At 36.6% G+C, this 22,456-nt stretch overlaps 1 protein-coding gene across 1 annotated transcript in view; it reads left to right on the top strand.

Moving 5' to 3' along the window:
• Window positions 1–22,456, top strand: part of LOC128657351 (guanylate cyclase soluble subunit beta-2-like) — a 197,775-nt gene that overhangs the window by 165,943 nt on the left and 9,376 nt on the right. Inside the window, exons 13-14 of the mRNA XM_053711665.1 lie at window positions 1,729–1,875; window positions 20,155–20,309. Coding sequence (XP_053567640.1) covers window positions 1,729–1,875; window positions 20,155–20,309 — 302 coding nt within the window. The remainder of the gene's footprint in view (window positions 1–1,728; window positions 1,876–20,154; window positions 20,310–22,456) is intronic.

Raw genomic sequence — 22,456 nt, forward strand, 5'->3', positions numbered from 1 at the left:
CTTGAAGTTTTATTTGCAGGCAACCAAAGATTTTCGCCAATCTTCTTCTTTGTTTGTTGTCTATGCTAGAAAGCGTAGAGGTCAAAAGGCTACGGCTACCTCTCTTTCCTTTTGGCTGAAAAGCATCATCCGTTTGGCTTATGAGACTGCTGGACAGCAGCCTCCTGAAAGAATTACAGCTCACTCCACTAGAGTGGTGGCTTCCACATGGGCTTTTAAAAATGATGCTTCTGTTGAACAGATTTGTAAGGCTGCGACTTGGTCTTCGCTTCATACCTTTTCCAAATTTTACAAATTTGATACTTTTGCTTCTTCGGAGGCTATTTTTGGGAGAAAGGTTTTGCAGGCAGTGGTGCCTTCCGTTTAGGTTCCTGTCTTGTCCCTCCCTTCATCCGTGTCCTAAAGCTTTGGTATTGGTATCCCACAAGTTAGGATGAATCCGTGGACTCGGTACATCTTGCAAAAGAAAACAAAATTTATGCTTACCTGATAAATTTCTTTCTTTTGCGATGTACCGAGTCCACGGCCCGCCCTGTCTATTCAAGACAGATAGTATTTTTTATGTAAACTTCAGTCACCTCTGCACCTTATAGTTTCTCCTTTTCTTCCTTGGCCTTCAGTTGAATGACTGGGGGGTGGAGTTAAGGGGGGAGCTATATAGACAGCTCTGCTGTGGTGCTCTCTTTGCTAATTCCTGTCAGGAAGGACAATATCCCATAAGTTAGGATGAATCCGTGGACTCGGTACATCGCAAAAGAAAGAAATTTATCAGGTAAGCATAAATTTTGTTTTTTTACTGTTTGATTATCACTATCCTGCTGTAATCATCCCTCCTCCTTTATAATTTTTTATAATTCTTTATTCATCTAGTACAACTTTAAGAACAGTAGAATAAAACATTTGTTGGGATGTGTGAGAAAATAAGTATGTTTTTAAAATAACAACAACAAAAAAAAAACTACAGAAAAGTTGCACATAGAGCATTACCCTACTCCTGTAACATTCTTGCCTAGAATCCATTACAAGTGACTGTTTTTCCATACTTATCTTATTGGCCTGATAAACCATTTGTCTATTAAAAGTTTTTGCTTTCATTGGACAGTTTTAGGGTCCCTTAAACCTTATTTTTAAATACATCCAACTGTTTTGAAAACCTCTTTTCTTCCTGATTACCCTCAAAAATAATTCAGTTCAATTATAGAAGATAATATCCTGGCTTGTCTATTACTTGTATAATTGTTGTTCATATTGTTTTGAATGCTTATATCTTTTAGTTTATGCTTGTTTGTAATTATGATGTTATTTATAGTAGTAACCATAAAGGGAGAAAAGGTTTATTGTACAAGCCAATTAATCAAATAATGAATACATAAATCCATTTGGCTATTGAGTGGCATATGTGGCATTACATAGTATTATCATGTCAAGATCTGTTTATATTCATATATTCAAACTGCACCTGATATTACATCACCTTTAATGCTGTGCTTCAGTTTCATGGTACTAATTGATCCAGTATAATTTCCATTTCTTAGTAAATATAGTCTGCTCCAACTACATGCTAGAATTATCTGCACCATTAGAATTCTTAAATCTGTAATACACTAGGTACTCAAAAGTGATGAGCCAAGCATGAATTAGATGTGATATCTCATTTTCTCTGTGAAAATGTATTTATATTTTCCATCTTGTACCAAACTGACACATCATTTTGTTAATATTCTGAAGGTCGAGACAATTGGAGATGCTTACATGGTTGTTGGAGGTGTTCCTGTTCCTGTATCTACTCATGCAGAACGAGTTGCAAATTTTGCATTAGGAATGATACTTATGGCAAAAGAAGTAAAAAATCCTATCACTGGAAATCCTATTCAAGTAAGCTAAATACTTGTAACAACCTGTTATATTCCACAGCACCAAGGGGACAATAAGACACAGGTACACAAACTGGTACAGAAGAAAGGTAACTGGTGCGTGGAGAAAATAGATTAGACAGTGGCACAAAAGGTTAGTTGTAAGTAGGAAAATCATCATCAAGGATACGAATTGTGTTGGCCAACAAAGCTGGCCTTGCCTAGAACCAAGAGTTTACACAGAGTATACTATGAATTAGGTGACTTTTGCGGTCAAAAGGTTAAAAAACATGAAGAGGTCAAGGATATGAAGTAATCAGAACACCATAACAGATTATTTAATGCAGGTATTATGCAACCTTCATAAGCATTATTAATTATAATATATGTTCCTGTTTTTGAGTATTCTTTTAAGAATTGTTTATTTTGTAACACCTAGATTACGAGTTTTGCGTTTGTGTTTTTCATTTCAGCGTTAAAACAGCACCGCAGCCATTACAAGTCTTGCCGGTATAGCTGTACCGCAAGCCTTTTAGACTGTAACACAACGTCAGTCCCGCACACGTAAAAATTATGTTTTTTCATGGGACTTCCATAGCGCTGCCATTACGAGTTTTGCGGTGAGGCTAAAAAGCTTGTAATCCAGCCTATACCGACAAGATCCATTTTGCAATCTGAGAGTAGTAGTTATGAGTTTTACGCTACAAAACTGTTACATAAAACTCATAACTAAAGTGTTACAAAGTACACTAACACCCATAAACTACCTATTAACCCTTCAACCGAGGCTTTCCCGCATTGAAAAATACTATTTTAAACTTATTAACCCTTAATCTGCCACTTCAGACAAGATATTAACCCCTAAACCGCCGCACTCCCGCATCGCAAACACTATTTAAATATTATTAACCCCTAAACTCCCGCCCTACCGTATAGCATACACTATTTAAATATTATTAACCCCTAATCTGCCATCCGCCCACATCGCCGCCACTATACTAAAGTTATTAACCCCTAAACCGCCGCCCTCCCGCATTGCAAACACTATTTAAATATTATTAACCTCTAAACCCCTGCCCTCCCACATCGCAAACACTATTTAAATATTATTAGCCCCCAATCTGCCGTCCGCCCACATCGCCGCCACTATACTAAAGTTATTAACCCTTAAACCGCCGCACACGCGCATCACAAACACTATTTAAATATTATTAACCCCTAAACCCCCGCCCTCCCGCATCGCAAACACTATTTAAATATTATTAACCCCTAATCTGCCGTCTGCCCACATCGCCCCCACTATACTAAAGTTATTAACCCCTAATTACGCCGCCACTATAATGAAACCTATTAACCCCTAAACCACAAGCCCCCCACAACGAAATATATTAAATAAACCTATTAACCCCTAAACCGAAAAACTCCACATCGCAATAAACTAATTTATACTAGTAACCCCTAAATCTAACCCTAACCCTAACACCCCCTAACTTTAACATAATTAAAATAGAGCTAAATTAAAGTTACAATTATTAACTAAATAATACCTATTTAAAACTAATAGTTATATTGTAGCTATCTTAGGTTTTATTTTTATTTCACAGGTAAGTTTGTATTTATTTTAACTAGGTAGACTAGTTAGTAAATAGTTATTATTAGTTAAAATAAATACAAACATACCTGTCAAATAAAACCTAAGCTGCCTTACACTAAAACTTAAAATTACAAAAATAAAAAACTACCATTACAAAAAATAAAAAACACTAAAATTACTAAAAAATAAAAAAACCTACTATTACAAAAAATAGTAAGCGAAATTATCTAAAACAATAAAAAATATTCCTATTCTAATACCCTTTAAAGAAAAAAAAAAGAAAAAAGAAAAAAGAAAGCCTAATCTACAATAAACTACCAAGGGCCCTTAAAAACATAATTTATGTAAGAACTTACCTGATAAATTAATTTCTTTCATATTGACAAGAGGCCATGAGCTAGTGACGTATGGGATATACAATCCTACCAGGAGGGGCAAAGTTTCCCAAACCTCAAAATGCTTATAAATACACCCCTCACCACACCCACAATTCAGTTTAACGAATAGCCAAGTAGTGGGGTGATAGAAAAAGGAGTAGAAAGCATCAAAAAAGAACTGGAAATATAATTGTGCTTTATACAAAAAATCATAACCACCATAAACAGGATGGGTCTCACGGACTCTTGCCAATATGAAAGAAATTAATTTATCAGGTAAGTTCTTACATAAATTATGTTTTCTTTCATGTAATTGGCAAGAGTCCATGAGCTAGTGATGTATGGGATATTAATACCCAAGATGTGGTACTCCACAGAAGAGTCACTAGAGAGGAAGGGATAAAGATAAAAACAGCCATTTTTCGCTGAAAAAATTTAATCCACATCCAAAAAATAAGTTTTTCTCATAATTGAAAAGAAAAACTTAAAACATAAGCAGAGGAATCAAACTGAAACAGCTGCCTGAAGAATTTTTCTACCAAAACTGCTTCCGAAGAGGCAAACACATCAAAACGGTAGAATTTAGAAAATGTATGCAAAAAAGACCAAGTTGCTGCTTTGCAAATCTGATCAACTGAAGCTTTATTCTTAAATGCCCATGAAGTGGAGACTGATCTAGTAGAATGAGCTGTAATTCTCTGAGGCGGGGCCTGACCCAACTCCAAATAAGCCTGATGAATCAAAAGCTTTAACCAAGATGCCAAGGAAATGGCAGAAGCTTTCTGATGTTTCCTAGAACCAGAAAAGACAACAAAAAGACTAGAAGTCTTCCTGAAATCTTGAGTAGCTTCAATATAATATTTCAAAGCTCTAACAACATCCAAAGAATGTAAGGACATCTCAAAAGAATTCTTAAGATTAGGACACAAAGAGGGAACAACAATTTCCCTATTAATGTTATTAGAATTCACAACCCTAGGAAGAAATTCAAATGAAGTCCACAAAACTGCCTTATCCTGATGAAAAATCAGAAAAGGAGACTCACAAGAAAGAGCAAATAATCTGGAAACTCTTCTAGCAGAAGAGATAGCCAAAAGGAACAACACTTTCCAAGAAAGTAGTTTAATATCCAAAGAATGCATAGGCTCAAAAAGAGGACTCTGTAAAGCGTTCAAAACCAAACTAAGACTCCAAGGAGGAGAGATTGATTCAATGACAGGCTTGATAAGGACCAAAGCCTGAATAAAACAGTGAATATCAGGAAGCTTAGCAATCTTTCTGTGAAATAAAACAGAAAGAGCAGAGATTTGTCCCTTCAAGGAACTTGCAGACAAATCTTTATCCAAACCATTCTGAAGAAACTGTAAAATGAATTAAAAGTCTTCCAAACTTGATAATAAATCTTCCTAGAAACAGATTTACAAGCCTGTAACATAGTATTAATCACTGAGTCAGAGAAACTAAGACTAAGCACTAAGCATTCAATTTCCATACCTTCAAATTTAAAGATTTGAGATCCTGATGGAAAAACGGACCTTGAGACAGAAGGTCTGGTCTTAAAGGAATTGACCAAGGTTGGCAACTGGACATCCGAACAAGATCCGCATACCAAAACCTGTGAGGCCATGCTGGTACTACCAGAAACACAAATGATTGTTCTATAATGATCTTGGAGATCACTCTTGGAAGAAGAAGTAGAGGCGGGAAGATATAAGCAAGTTGGTAAAACCAAGGAACTGCTAACGCATCCACCAACTCCGCCTGAGGATCCCTGGAACTGAACAAGTACCTGGGAAGTTTCTTGCTTAGATGGGAAGCCATCAGATCTATTTTTGGAAGACCCCAAATATGAATAATCTGGAAAAAAACGCATCTGGATGGAGAGACCACTCCCCCCCCCCCCGGATGTAAAGTCTGACGGCTGAGATAATCCGCTTCCCAATTGACAATAAACAACAACAATCAACACACCCGGTGAGGCAAGCAGACAATTAAAAGTCCTTGACTCAGGTATGCAATAAAAGCTGAATTTATTGCTGCAGATTCCAAATGGTATTTACATGAGAAAAGACAGGCAGCAAAGGCCAGGCCAGGTCATATGCGTTTCATATATCACAACATAACTTCCTCAATGACCATGCTATCACCCATATGCAATCAAAAGGTTAGGAGCAAAACACAAATTAATTGTTCTTGTTTCTTTACTTGGGGTCTTATTTTCTCCTAAAGTACCTTGTCTTGTTATTTGCAAATAAATGGGTGACTTATAGGAGCAGTGCTTAAGCATAAAATGCAAATTAATACTTAAATAACATAAGTTACTGGTGTGTGAATTATGTTGGAAAGGGTTATGCTTTTTTACACTGTAATACAGTATTTGTAATGTCAAAAAAATGAATAAATTTGTGCTAAAATATAACTTTTATTTGGATTAATAAAAAAAGACAGCGGTTTTTATTGTAGTATTTTGCTGTCCTCAATTGGAATTTAAAAACACATCTCCCTCAGTTGCCATATGTTTTATGTTTAAATCTGTAGTTGATTAAAGTAGTAGGAATTGTTAACAGTAATATCCACAGCCAAATAACCTTTTAATTATTTTTCTAAGTTATTATAGCCTTTATTCATGGCTTGTTTTAAAAAATATTGTATTTTGATTATAGGCTTAGAAAAGGAATTTAAAATTCCTATGGAGTACTTATATCTATGGTCTTAGTATCAGTTGGAAGGTGACTAAATGTTAGAAGTATCTATCGTGTTGCTACTTTTTGTTAACCCCTTAATGACCACAGCACTTTTCCATTTTCTGTCCGTTTGGGACCAAGGCTATTTTTACATTTTTGCGGTGTTTGTGTTTAGCTGTAATTTTCCTCTTACTCCTTTACTGTACCCACACATATTATATACCGTTTTTCTCGCCATTAAATGGACTTTCTAAAGATACCATTATTTTCATCATATCTTATAATTTACTATAAAAAAATTATAAAATATGAGGAAAAATTGAAAAAAAAAAAACACTTTTTCTAACTTTGACCCCCAAAATCTGTTACATTTCTACAACCACCAAAAAACATCCATGCTAAATAGTTTCTAAATTTTGTCCTGAGTTTAGAAATACCCAATGTTTACATGTTCTTTACTTTTTTTGCAAGTTATAGGGCCATAAATACAAGTAGCACTTTGCTATTTCCAAACCATTTTTTTTTCAAAATTAGCGCTAGTTACATTAGAACACTAATATCTTTCAGGAATACCTGAATATCCCTTGACATGTATATATTTTTTTTTAGTAGACAACCCAAAGTATTGATCTAGGCCCATTTTGGTATATTTCATGCCACCATTTCACCGCCAAATGCGATCAAATAAAAAAAATTGTTCACTTTTTCACAAATGTTTTCACAAACTTTAGGTTTCTCACTGAAATTATTTACAAACAGCTTATTCAATTATGGCACAAATGGTTGTAAATTCTTCTCTGGGATCCCCTTTGTTCAGAAATAGCAGACTTATATGGCTTTGGTGTTGCTTTTTGGTAATTAGAATGCCACTAAATGCCACTGCGCACCACACGTGTATTATGCCCAGCAGTGAAGGGGTTAATTAGGGAGCATGTAGGGAGCTTTTTTGGGTAATTTTAGCTTTAGTTTAGTGTAGTAGACAACCCCAAGTATTGATCTAGGCCCATTTTGGTATATTTCATGCCACCATTTCACCGCCAAATGCGATCAAATGAAAAAAAAACGTAAAATGTTTCACAATTTTAGGTTTCTCACTGAAATCATTTACAAACAGCTTGTGCAGTTATGGCACAAATGGTTGTAAATGCTTCTCTGGGATCCCCTTTGTTCAGAAATAGCAGACATATATGGCTTTGGCGTTGCTTTTTGGTATTTAGAAGGCCGCTAAATGCCGCTGCGCATCACACGTGTATTATGGCTAGCATTGAAGGGGTTAATTAGGTAGCTTACAGGGTTAATATTAGATTTAGTGTAGAGCTCAGCCTCCCACCTGAAACATCAGACCCCCTGATCCCTCCCAAACAGCTCTCTTCCCTCCCCCACCCCACAATTGTCCCCGCCATCTTAAGTACTGGCAGAAAGTCTGCCAGTACTAAAATAAAAGCTATATATATATATTTTTTTTTTTTTAAAAAAAAGCATATTTACATATGCTGCTGTGTACGATCCCCCCTTAGCCCCCAACCTCACTGATCCCCCCCAAACAGCTCTATAACCCTCCCACTCTAACTTGATAGGCGCCATCTTGGGTACTGGCAGCTGTCTGCCAGTACCCAGTTTAGAAGAAAAAATGTTTTTATTTTTAATTTTGTAAGCATTTCTGTAGTGTAGCTTCCCCCCACACAAAACCAACCCCCCACCCCTCCACGATCTCTTTTTGTGCTTTTGCACAAACAAGATTAGGCCAATTATTACTTAAAAATTTTTCCGTAGTGTAGCGGTTCCCACCCGCTCCCGCCCCGTGCACGCGCCCGCCCGCCACCCTCCGTGCATGCGCGCGCGTCCGTGCGTGCCCCCCGGCGGTGCCGCCCCCGATCCCACCCCGCGTGACTTAACACAGCACACCGATGGCCGCCCACCTGCCTCCCAAGTCGGCTCCCACCCACCAACGATACCGGCCATCGATGTCCGGTGCAGAGAGGGCCACAGAGTGGCTCTCTCTGCATCGGATGGCCATGTAAGGTTATTGCAGGATGCCTCCATATCGAGGCATCACTGCAATAACCGGAAAGCAGCTGGAAGCGAGCAGGATCGCTTCCAGCTGCTTTCCACACCGAGGATGTGCAGGGTACGTCCTCAGGCGTTAACTGCCTTTTTTTTGAGGACGTACCCTGCACGTCCTCGGTCATTAAGGGGTTAATAATGCATTTTGATAGACTTAATTTCAATTGTACTTTTAGTATGATGTTTGTGCACACTTGGTTACTCCAATGTTCACGTAACCTGTGGTTTTATTACTTGATGTGACTTAATGTTTTCAAAGTCACAGACTGATAGAGAGGAAGTTCTTAAATTTGCAGCAGCAAACACTGTTATAATGTTTGCCAACTTAAGTGTACAGCTTTAATTGTACTACTATTTTGAGAGCTGTTGTACTCTTATTTATTTAAATGTTGCTATAACCTGTGTTTTTTACCTGGGTGTTTGAAACAGTCTTGAGCTCATAAAGAGGAAATTCTTAAATTTCCAGCAACTAACAATAGTATAATGTTTGTTAAATTAAGTATACAGCTTTAATCATACTGTTGTTTTGAGTGCTATGGTACTCGATATTATTCCCTTTCAGTAATGCTTGCGTTTTTATTTCAATTGTAATAGATCCTTTATAGGCTCGTTAAATTCTAGCCTTGTATTTAGATCTTGTATGCTGAAATGTTTGTATGATTTCAGTAAGTATTAAGTAGCTTGGTACGTTATCTGACTGAATACATATATTGTTACATTTGCACCTTGAAACGGAAACAAAGTGTTTCTTTGTAAATATATTTGCAGTATAATTTTATCACCGTTAGGAACTTCTTAATATGTTTTGCTGTATATTTACTAAAGATCTGTATAGTTGCAAGAAGTTAGTCCTCTTAACTCTAATACTGTTACTGTTATGGCAAAACAGATATATTTGTTATAAGATATGCTTTTGGCGTTTATCTTCTGAGCTATGTTCAGCTTTCCGTTTTCTAATCACTGTTTGCTGCAACTTTTAAGACACTTCCACAGTCTTTGCTAATAGCGGTTTTTCAAAGGAATATATTGTATATTCAATTTTTCTCTGATCTATAATTATATTAATACCCATAATACACTGCTATTTTAAAGACCAGGAGAACACTTCCCATATAATGATAGTCCAATCACAACATGTAAATCACTAAAGCAGGTTAGTATGGGTGATAAGTGGGATATGTTAACAATGCACAACTTACAGAATAATAAAGTACATATATGTGTCAAACCAATAGTACATTAATTCTTACCTAAAAAACATATGTGACACATATACTATCATGAGCATAAAAAAATAATAAATATATATAAGTGCAAAGTAAGTTAATAAAAATAAAATTTTAAGATCTGAAAATTTAAAGTGACAGTGTACCATGTTTATTTTAGATCTACATAAAGTTCAACATCCCATTCTGAATTTAAGTCTGCTGGCATCCTGGTGTCCAGTTGAAAAATCCAAAAGACTTCTCTTTTACTGAGAATAGTTCCTCTGTTCCCACCTCTTGGGTGCCTTGGAATTAGCTGGATACCTTGGAATGACCACAGGGAACTATCATAATTGTGTTCCCTTTTGAAATGTAGGGAGATGGGGGTAGTGAACACAGGGTCCTCAATTGAACTTAAATGTTTTAAAAAATGGTCTTTTAGGGCCTGTGTCGTTTGTCTAACATACTGCCTACAGCACCCCCTACAGGTCAAAAGATAAATAACATAACAAGAATTGCAAGTCATATGTTCCTGTATCTGAAAAATATTCTTATTTACAGTGGATACAAAGCTAGTACCAAAAGAAGCATAAGAGCAAGATTTGCATCTCCTGCTTCCACACTTAAAAAACCCAGGTTTAATTGACAACCAATTTTTGTTCTGTGTCCTAGACAACATCGAAGGAGATAATATATTCCCTAATGTTTTTGCTTGCTTTTTGTGACACAAAGCATATCACTTCTTTCATAATACATTGTAAACTTACATCAGTTTACAAAATCGGAAGTGATTTATGTACTATATTGCATATTTTGCCATATTCTTCAATATATGTAGTGATGAATTTTGGTTTATTAAACCTGTCCTGTCTTTTGAACTTCCCATATTGAAAAAGATTTGTCCTATCTGTGTGATCCACCTCATTTTTTATCTGCTCAAGTGCTTCTCTACAATAACCCCTTTGGATCAGTCGGTCAGTTAAATCTTTAGAGTGTTTAGAATAACTCTGTTCACTTGTACAGTTCCTCTTAACCCTGATTTACTTGCTTTTAGGGATAGACTGAATGATGTGTTTTGGATGACATGACCGCATTTAAAAGTGTGTTACCTGCTGTCTTTTTATGAAACAATTCTACTTCAATGCAAGATTTCTCAACGTTAGAAAGGAGTTTAATGTCTAAAAAAGACATTGAAATTTTACTGTACTCCATAGTAAACTTAAGATTCATAGAATTATTCTGAATATAGTTCAAAAACTATTCAACAAGGTCAACTGGACCTTTCCAAATCAAAAAAATATCGTCGCTATATCGACCGTAAAAATTAATAAATTCTTTGAAGGGATTCCCATCTCCATAGACGTGGGACAACTCCCACCAACCCATATATAGGTTGGCATAGGAGGGGGCAAATTTAGCACCCATAGCTGTGCCACGTCTCTGGAGATAGAACCCCCCTCAAATAAGAAAAAAATACCTGGGATATGTACCGCAGAAATTAGACAAGAGCTGGATTCCGCCCAAGAAAGTATCCAAGATACTTCTTTCATAGCTAGGGAATCCCACCCTGATTATTGATATATGCCTCAGTTGTGATATTGTCTGTTTTAAAACAAATAAAATATTCTTTCTTCAACAGAGGCCAAACCTGAAGAGCCCTGAAAATAGCACAGAGTTCTAAAATATTAATTGGTAACATTGCCTCTTGAGATTTCCAAACTCCTTGTGCTGGCAGAGATCCCCAGACAGCTCCCTAACCTGAAAGACTTGCATCTGTTGTGATTACAGTCCTGGTTGGACGAGCAAAAGAGGCCCCTTGAACTAAACAATGGTGGTCTAACCACCAAGTCAGAGAAAGTTGAACGTTGGGATTTAAGGAAATTGACTGTGATATCCTTGTATAATCCCTGCACCGCTGATCCCGCATACAAAGCTGAAGAGGTCTTATATGAAAATGAGCAAAGGGAATGATCGAGACTGAAGGTTTTGACAAGCTGAAATCAATTTAATTTGTCTCTTGTCTGTTAGAGAAAGAGTCATGGACACTGAATCTATCTGGAAACCTAAAAAGGTGACCCTTCTCTGAGGAATCAAGGAACCTTTTGGTAAATTTATCCTCAAACCATGTCTTTGAAGAAACAATGCTAGTTGATTAGTGTGAGATTCGGCAGAATGTAAAGACTGAGCTAGTACCAAGATATCGTCCAAATAAGGAACACCGCAATACCCTGTTCTCTGATTACAGAGAGTAGGGCACCAAGAACCTTTGAGAAAAATCTTGGAGCTGTTGCTAGGCCAAATGGAAGAGCGACAAATTGGTAATGCTTGTCTAGAAAAGAGAATCTCAGAAACCAATAGTGGTCTAGATGAATCGGAATATGAATATATGCATCCTGTAAGCCTATCGTGGACATATAATGACCTTGCTGAACAAAAGGCAGAATAGTCCTTATAGTAACCATTTGAAAGATGGTACTCTTACAAAATGATTCAAAATTTCAGATCCAGAACTGGGACAATGAATAGATTTTAATAAAACCCCAGACCCTGCTCCTGTAACGGAACTGGTATGATTTCCTCTGAAAGCCCCATATCTGAAACACACTTCAAAAAAGCCTGAGCGTTCACTGGATTTACTGGGACATGTGAGAGGTTTTACTCTGAATCCCATTCAATACCCTTGAGAGACAATTATCTGAATCCACTGATTTTGGACAGAATCTGTCCAAATGTTTTGAGCTGAAATGAGGGCCGCACCTTCATGCAGACTTGGTGGCTGGCTTTGGTTTCTTAAAGGGCTTGGATTTATTTCAACTTGAAGAAGGTTTCCAATTGGAACCAGATTATTTGTGGGGAAGGATTGGCTTTCTGTTTATTACATTATTCTGTCTAAAAAACGAAAACGATTAGAAGGTTTTAGATTTACCCTTAGGTCTATATCTTGAAGCAACAAAACTCCCATCCCCGAGTGATAGTTGAAATAATTGAATCCAAATGAGAACCAAATAAATTATTACTTTGGAAAGAAAGAGATAGTAATCTAGACTTAGATACCATGCCAGCATTCCAATATTTTAGCCACAAAGCTCTTCTAGCTAAAATAGCTAAAGACATAGATTTAACCTCAATTTTGATGATATCAAAAATAGCATCACAGATAAAATGATTAGCATGTTGAAGCAAGCGAACAATGCTAGTAAAATCAGAATCTGTTTCCTGTTGCGCTAAGCTTTCCAACCAGAAGGTTGATGCAGCTGCAACATCAGCTATGGATGTAGCAGGCCTAAGATTATAGCCAGAAAATAAACAAACTTTCCTTAGATAAGATTTAAGTTTCCTATCTAAAGGATCCTTAAAAGAAGTACTATCTCATAGGAATAGTAGTACTTTGGCAAGAGTAGAAATAGCCCCATCAACTTTGGGGATTTAGCTGCTGGCAAAGGATACAACTTCTTAAACCTAGAAAAAGGAATAAAAGAAGTACCAGGCCTTTTCCATTCCTTAGAAATCATATCAGAAATAGCATCAGGAACTGGAAAAACCTCTGGAGTAACCACAGGAGGTTTGTAAACAGAATTTAAATGTTTACTAATTTTAGTATCAAAAGGACTAGATTCCTCAATATCCAAAGTAACCAACACTTCTTTACAAATATACTCCATCTTAAAGAGATAAGTATATTTGTCAGTGTCAATATCTGAGGAAGGATCTTCTGAACCAGATAGATCCTCATCAGAGGAAGATAATTCAGTATGTTGTCAGTCATTTGAAATTTCATCAGTCTTATGAGAATTTTTAAAAGACCTTTTACGTTTATTACAAGACGGAATAGCAGACAAAGCCTTCTGAATCGCATCAGCAATAAAATCTTTAATATTCACAGGGATATCATGTACATCAGATGTTGAAGGAACAACAGACATTGTACTAGTACTGAAGGATACATTCTCTGCATGCAAAAGCTTGTCATGACAACTGTTACATACTACAGCTGGAGATATAATCTCCACAAACTTACAACAGATACACTTGGTAGAACTGTTATCAGGCAGCAGGATTCTAACAGTGGTTTCTGAGACAGGATCAGATTGAGACATCTTGGAAATGTAAGAGAAAAAAACAGCATATAAAGCAAAATGATCAATTTCCTTATATAGCAGTTTCAGGAATGGGAAAAAATGCAAACAGCATAGCCCTCTGAGCATAAAAAAGAGCAAGAGGCATATAGGAAGTGGGGTTTAAATAAATAAATAATTTGGCGCCAAGTATGACGCACAACGCAAAATGAAATTTTTTGGCGCTAACAACATCCGGAAATGACGCAACTCACATCATGGTAGACGCAACCTTGTGCAAGGAAACCTGGTGTCAACTAAGACACCGGAAATGACAAATTTGTGTCACCAAACGTACCTTCGCGCCAAGATATTCTCGCATCAAGAATGATGCAATAAATATCAGCATTTTGCAACCTCGCAAGCCTAATTTTGCCCGCGAAAATTAATGAAAAAGCAGTCAATTTGAAAAAAAGACTATACCCCAGGTAAGAAAGAATAACTTCCTAAATATGTTTCCCACTTTGAAACTAATAGTCTGCAAAAGGAAATATACATAAACCTGACTCATGGCAAATATAAGTACAATACATATATTTAAAACTTTATATTAATACATAAAGTGCCAAACCATAGCTGAGAATGTCTTAAGTAATAACAACATACTTACCGAAAGACACACATCCACATATAGCAGATAGCCAAACCAGTACTGAAACAGTATCAGTAGAGGTAATGGAATATGAGAGTATATTGTCGATCTGAAAAGGGAGGTAGGAGATGAATCTCTATGACCGAGAACAGAGAACCTTTGAAAAGATTTCCCGTGAAGAAAACCATAGAATCAATAGGTGATACTCTCTTCACATCCCTCTGACATTCACTGTACTCTGAGAGGAATCGGGCTTCAAAATGCTGAGAAGCGCATATTACAGAAGAAAATCAAGCACAAACTTACTTCACTACCTCCATAGGGAGGCAAAGTTTGTAAAACTGAATTATGGGTGTGGTGAGGGGTGTATTTATAGGCATTTTGAGGTTTGGAAACTTTGCCCCTCCTGGTACGATTGTATATCCCATACATCACTAGCTCATGTACTCTTGCCAATTACATGAAAGAAAGGGTCTTTTGTAGGGCATTGCCCTAAAGTTAACAGCTCTTTTGCTACAAAACAAAACAAACAACAGTATACAACCCCCACCCCCCAAACCCACAAAATAAAAATAAAGTAAAACTTAATCTACCCATTGCCCTAAAAAGGGCATTTGTATGGGCATTGCCCTTAAAAGGGCATTTAACTTTTTTTCCTGCCCTTAAAAGCTCTTTTATGAAATGTTCAAGCCCTAATCTAAAAATAAAAACCCACCCCAAAAAGAAAAAAATACATTACACAAAATAACAAACAAATGATAAAAAATAATAAAAATTATTCCTATTTTAATACCCATTTAAAAAAAAAAAAAAACTCCCAAAAATAAAAAACCTAATCTACAATAAACTACCAATAGCCCTTAAAAGGGCCTTTTGTAGGGCATTGCCCTAAGTTAAACAGATATTTTACCTGAAACAACACCCCCCCAACCCACAAAATAAAAAAACTATCTAAAAAAATTAAGCTAACAATTGCCCTGAAAAGGGCATTTGTATGGGCATTGCCCTTAAAAAAGTATTTAGCTCTTTTGCTTTACCCTGAAAAGGGTATTTAGCTCATTTATGAAAGCCCGAATCCTAAACTAAAAAAAAACCCACCCAAAAAAAACTTGAAAAAAAAACTATCACTAACCCCCGAAGACATTAGGGCAATGTCCTTTTAAGGGCTATTGGAAGTTTATTCTAGATTAGGTTTTTTTTATTTTGGGGTGTTTTTTTTTTTTAAATGGGTATTAGAATAGGAATAATTTGTATTATTTTTTATAATTTGTTTGTTATTTTGTGTGGGTGGGCTTTTATTTTTAGATTAGGGATTGGGTATTTCACAAAAGAGCTGAGTGCCCTTTTAAGGGCAGGAAAAAGAGCTAAATGCCCTTTTAAGGGCAATGCCCATAAAAATGCCCTTTTCAGGGCAATGGGTAGATTAGGTTTTACTTTATTTTTTATTTTGTGGGTTTGGGGGTGGGAGTTTGTATACTGTTAGGGGGTGTTTGTTTTGTAGCAAAAGAACTGTTAACTTTAGGGCAATGCCCTACAAAACGCCCTTTTAAGGGCCCACAAAAGGCCAGTTTATTCTAGATTAGGCTTTTTTATTTTGGGGTGTTTTTTTTAACGGGTATTAGAATAGGAATTCTTTTTATTATTTTGTATAATTTTGTTTGTTATTTTTTGTAATGGTAGGTTTTTTATTTTTAGTTATTTTAGTGTTATTTTTTGTAATGGTTTTTGTCAGGTTTAGTTAGGTTTTAATGTAAGGTAACTTAGGTTTTATTTGACAGGTATTTGATAGGTAGTAAGTAAATAGTTAATAACTATTTACTGACTAGTCTACCTAGTTAAAATAAATACAAACTTACCTGTGAAATAAATATAAAACCTAAGCTACCTACAATATAGCTATTAGTTATATTGTAGCTAGCTTAGGTTTTATTTCACAGGTATTTAGTTTTAAGTAGGAATTATTTAGTTAATAATTGTAAGTTTAATTTAGCTCTATTTTAATTATGTTAAAATTAGGGGGTGTTACGGTTAGGTTTATGGTTAGGGTTACGTTAGGGTTAGGGTGCGGTTTAGGGGTTAATAGATTTATTTAGTGGTAGTGATGTGGGAGGTCAGAGGTTTAGGGGTTAAAAACTTTATTTAATGGCGGCGATGTCGGAGAGTGGCGGAATAGGGGTTAATAGATTTATTATAGTGTTGGCGATGTTGGGGTGCAGGGGAATAGGGGTTAATAACTTTAGTAGAGTGGCGGCGACATCGGGAGTGGCAGCTTAGGGGTTAATAACATTATGTAGGTGGCGGCGATTTTGGGGCGGCAGATTAGAGGTGTTTAGACGTGGGGTATATATTATGTTGTTAGGTTTAAACGTATCTTTTTCCCCCCATAGACATCAATAGGGCTGCGTTACGGAGCTTTTTATTTCACGATTACAGGTGTTTTTTTTAGTCCGCTCTCCCCATTGATGTCTATGGGGAAAGCGTGCACGAGCACGTCAACACAACACTTGTATTTTGTGCGGTATGGAGCTTAAAAGCACCATATCGCACTCACAAGCCGGCTGCTTGAAAACTTGTAATGGCTGCACTATAGGAGGTTAAATAATGCAACTTTTGTTGCGGTCGTTAACATTTGTGGAATGACATGGTGACCATGTGCGGCTCCCAAACAGCTAGATTACGAGTCTTGCGTTAGCTGTAAAAAGGGGTCCCAACGCTGCTTTTTAACGCCCGCTGGTATTACGATTTTGCATACCGCAAATCCCCTTACGTCAATTGCGTATCCTATCTTTTTAATTGGATTTCCCTTACGATTGCTTGAAAAAGTGAGCGGTAGACCCTCTCCTGTCCAGACTCCTACCGCATTTAAAAGTCAGTAGTTAAGAGTTTTATGGGCTAACGCCGTAACATAAAACTCTTAACTAAAGTGCTACAAAGTACACTAACACCCATAAACTATTAACCCCTAAACCGAGGTCCCCCCCCCACATCGGAAACACTTAACTAAAATGTTTAACACCTAATCTGCCGGCCGGACATCGCCACCACTGTAATAAATATTTTAACCCCTAAACCGCCGCACTCCTGCCTCGCAAACACTACTTCAATTTTATTAACCCCTAACCTGCCATCCCTAACATCGCCGACACCTTCCTACATTTATTAACCCCTAATCTGCTGCCCCCAATGTCGCCGCTACTATATTAAATTTATTAACCCCTAAACCTAAGTCTAACCCTAAGTCTAACCCCCCCTAACTTAAATATAATTTAAATACATCTAAATAAATTTACTACAATTAAATAAATTATTCCTATTTAAAACTAAATAATTACCTATAAAATAAACCCTAAGCTAGCTACAATATAACTAATACTTACATTGTAGCTAGCTTAGGGTTTATTTTTATTTTACGGGCAGCTTTGTATTTATTTTAACTAGGTAGAATAGTTTTAAATAGTTATTAACTATTTAATAACTTCCTAGTTAAAATAAGTACACATTTACCTGTAAAATAAATCCTAATCTAAATTACAATTACACCTAACACTACATTATCATTAAATTAATTAAATAAATTACCTACAATTAAATACAATTAAATTAAATAAACTAAAGTACAAACACTAAATTACAGAAAATAAAAAAGAATTACAATTTTTTTAAACTAATTACTCATAATCTAATCCCCCTAATAAAATAAAAAAGCCCCCCCAAATAATAAAATTCAAATCCTTACATTACACTAAATTACATATAGCCCTTAAAAGGGCCTTTTGCGGGGCATTGCCCCAAAGTAATCCGCTCTTAGGAAAAATAGGAAAAATCCTATTGGCTGATGCAATCAGCCAATAGGATTGAGCTCACATTCTATTGGCTGTTCCAATCAGCCAATAGAATGCAAGCTCAATTCTATTGGCTGATTGCATCTGCCAATAGGATTTTTCCTACCTTAATTCAGATTGGCTGATAGGATTCTATCAGCCAATCGGAATTGAAGGGACGCCATCTTGGATGACGTCACTTAAAGGAACCTTCATTCTTCAGTCGCCGTCGAATGGAAGAGGATGTCTTCAAGATGGACCCGCCCTGTTCCGGATTGAAGAAGATAGAAGATGTCGCCTGGATGAAGACTTCTGACGGTCTGGATGTCCTCTTTTGGCCGGATCGGATGAAGACTTCTGCCCCTCTGGACGTCCACTTGTGCCCGGCTGGGTGAAGACGGCTCAAGGTAGGGTGATCTTCAAGGGGGTTGTGTTAGGTTTTTTAAGGGGGGATTGGGTGGGTTTTTAGAGTAGGGTTGGGTGTGTGGGTGGTGGGTTTTAATGTTGGGGGGTATTGTATTTTTTTTTTACAGGTAAAAGAGCTGATTACTTTGTGGCAATGCCCCGCAAAAGGCCCTTTTAAGGGCTATTTGTAATTTTGTATAGGGTAGGGAATTTTATTATTTTGGGGTGCTTTTTTATTTTGTTAGGGGGATTAGATTAGGTGTAATTAGTGCTCACTTTTCTGAGGCTAATGTCGGCTTGAAGAAAACTCGTAATACCAGCTTTGTCTTAAGTGAGTGGTGAGAAAAAAAGGCTTGTTAGCCCCGCACACCATTACCGACAAAAACTCGTAATCTAGCCGAAAGTGTTTATGAAGATCATAAATCCTAGAATAAAAAAATTTGCTCCAAAATTAGATGTACAATATAATTAGACAAAAGTACAATGGATACAGCTTTTGCGGAGAAGTGGAGTGGACTTAGTGAAGGAAGATGATTTTCATAAGACCGTGACTAAATCAAATTAAAAGGACACTGTGTTAAGCATTTTATTATTACAGTGTGGCTTGCATTCAACTAAGTGTTTAGACCCTGCAAAGGGCAGCAATGCACTGCTGGGAGCTAGCATAACAAATCTGGTGAGCCAATGACCAGAGGCATCTGTGCATAGCCACCAGTTAGTTCTTAGTAGCACATTGGTGTTCCTGAACCTACCTAGGTAGGAGACCAAGAGAACAAAGAAGAATTTATAATAGAAATCCCTTAAAATTGTATGCACTATCTGACCCATTATTATTTTATTTTGTGTTCTTTAAAGTTGGACTTTTCAAAAGTCATAGCAAAATAGATATACAAGATGTGTTAATATGTTTTATCTAACATAACAGTTAAGGTTTATTATTTCAATATGGTGTTGCTCTAAGCACTTCCACAATAATTATTTTTACAGATAAATAAAATATAAAAGATTGCTATCATTTCAGATCATCAAATCTTGTTCTTATAATTATCAGGTAGAGCCAGGGAATACAGTTTAATGTAAGATTTTTTTTTTAATTGTAGATTTCCTCTATTCAGTCTTGCAAATGAGATAAAAACTAATTTAACCATTTCAATTACCGTTTGAATAGTCACTCTTGTGATACATTTTGGAGTTAAAATATGGCCATTTAGGTTATTTTTTAGCCATTTTTTAAAAATGATAAATGTGTCAAAGATTTTTAGTTCTTACAAAAGGTTCAACTGAAATGTTTTTTGTTTAATTACATATACTGTAGTTTTCTGTGTTGCCTTTTTGGTTAAATCATCTGAGTTGTAAAAATTTGTATGACATTTAAAGAGATTCTTTATTTTAGAAGCTAAACAATTTGATTGATTTAGATATACAAGAGTTCATTTTATTGCAGATTCGTGTGGGGCTGCACACTGGCCCAGTTTTGGCTGGAGTAGTTGGAGAGAAGATGCCTCGATACTGTTTATTTGGGGATACAGTAAATACAGCTTCTCGGATGGAGAGCCATGGAGTCCCTAATAAAATTCACCTCAGCCCAAGTGCATATAGGTAAGAAGAGCTTCATCTATTTCTCCCTTATTGTGAGAAAATGTACTAGTGTTACACACATATGTCTATGGCTATACTATAAACATCATACCTGAGCAATACAAAATGTAGTGGGTTCAAGTTTGAGACAGATTCTGAGTAACCATTAGCCATTCATTTCTGTTGCAACCAATATAAGATAAAATCTTCAGCATTGTCTTGATGTTGCTGGTTGCTATGCTCACACAAATCCCCTTTTTATAGAGCCACCTATCAGCTTGTTAACACCATACATCACCCTTTTAGAGTTATAAAACCATGCAAAATGCCATGAAAGGCCCTTTGCAAAAGAATTTTGAGGCATTTTAGGGGAGAAATTGGGGATCATATGTCTTAATAGCAATTTAGATTAGGAACAAATACTGTATATATTATTTTGCATAACAGGTCAATTTATACTTTTTAATGAACCTTTTGAAGATGACACATTTTGAGGATACAATACTATGACAAATCAGGCAAGTTATCATTAGAACACTACAGAATTAGTGATGTCGCGAACCTAAAATTTTCGGTTCGCGAACCGCGGACTCGAACTTCTGGTATTGTTCGCAAACGCGCGAACCGCGCGAACCGCCATTGAATTCAATAGGCAGGCGAACTTTAAAACCTACAAGGACTCTTTCTGGCCACAATAGTGATGGAAAAGTTGTTTTAAGGGTACTAACACCTGGACTGTGGCATGCTGGAGGGGGATCCCTGGCAAAACTCCCATGGAAAATTACATAGTTGATGCAGAGTCTGCTTTTAAGCCATAATGGGTCTAAATCAACTAACATTCCCAAAGTGGCTGTCTCAAAACATCCCGGACAGAAGATAGATTGATAGTGATAGATAGGATAGATAGATATACATAGATTGATAGTTAGATAGAATCGATAGAAGAGAAATAGATAGATTTGTTAGATATATAATTACCCTAATAAATTCTAATAATCAAACATGCGTTCTTGGACCCAACTAGCTTGTGTCAATTAGTACTTTTCTTAGCACTTTAATCCCTGTCCCCCCCCCCCCCCCCCCCTATCGGGGGAGTTCTATATGGCCTGCCAGATTACCCTGAAAAATTATAATAATAAGACATGTGGTCTGCTACCTATTTTAACGAGGTTGTGTTTTAAGTACTACCATTCTTAGCACTTTAATCTCTGTAACTCCCCCTATTTGGTGAGGTCTATACGGCCTGGCACAAAAGGATGGCAGGCAGGAGGGAGATGCAATTCAAGGACACTAGGAGACTGATTACTGACAGTCTAAACAGTGATGATTGACAATTTTTGCAATACTGTTAACAGAAATATGATTGCTGACAACAATTGGCTAGGTGGGCCTGGCTCAAAGTAGGCTGCAAGGCAGGAGGAAAGTGCTATTCAATGGCACCAGCAAACTGAGGATTCAAATCACAGCAACTATTACCAAAAATTTTAATTTTTAATTATTAGAATACTGTCACAACAAATATGATTGGTGTAAATATTTTTGAAGTAGGCCTGGCACACAGGCTTGGAAGGCTGTAGAAAAGTGCAATTCAAAGGCACGAGCAAACTGAGGGTTAAGATCAACACTAAAAATTTTTTTTATTTAAATTAATAACTATACTGTCTGACTGTGACAACAATTATGATTGGTGTAAATAGTTGGCTAGACAGCCTGGCACAAAAGGCTGGCAGTGGCAGGCAGGAGGTAAATGAAATTCAATGGCCCTAGGAGACTGAATATTTGCAGTCCAAAAAATTATGTTTTTTTATTTTTTTATTACTGTTACAAGAATTGTGATTGGTGCCACTAATTGGCTACTTGGGCCTGGCAGACAGGCTGGCAGATATGAGTCGTGGATGGTAGGTAGGGCAGCAATTTAACACAGTATGCTGTGTAAGTGACAAAAACACAGGACTGATAGAAAATTAAGTTACATTACACTAGCAAAATATTTTAAAATTTTAGATTTTAATATTAAAATTATGTTAAGAAGTGCAATGCACATATGACTCTATGAGTGGTCGCACTGGCTGGCTGCTACGTAGGGCAGCAATTATAACAACAGTATGCTGTGTAAGTCAGATAGACAGTTAGACACAGGCCTGATAGAAAATACAATTAGATTACAC

Source organism: Bombina bombina, chromosome 4, assembly GCF_027579735.1.
Source record: "Bombina bombina isolate aBomBom1 chromosome 4, aBomBom1.pri, whole genome shotgun sequence".
Lineage (NCBI taxonomy): Eukaryota > Metazoa > Chordata > Amphibia > Anura > Bombinatoridae > Bombina > Bombina bombina.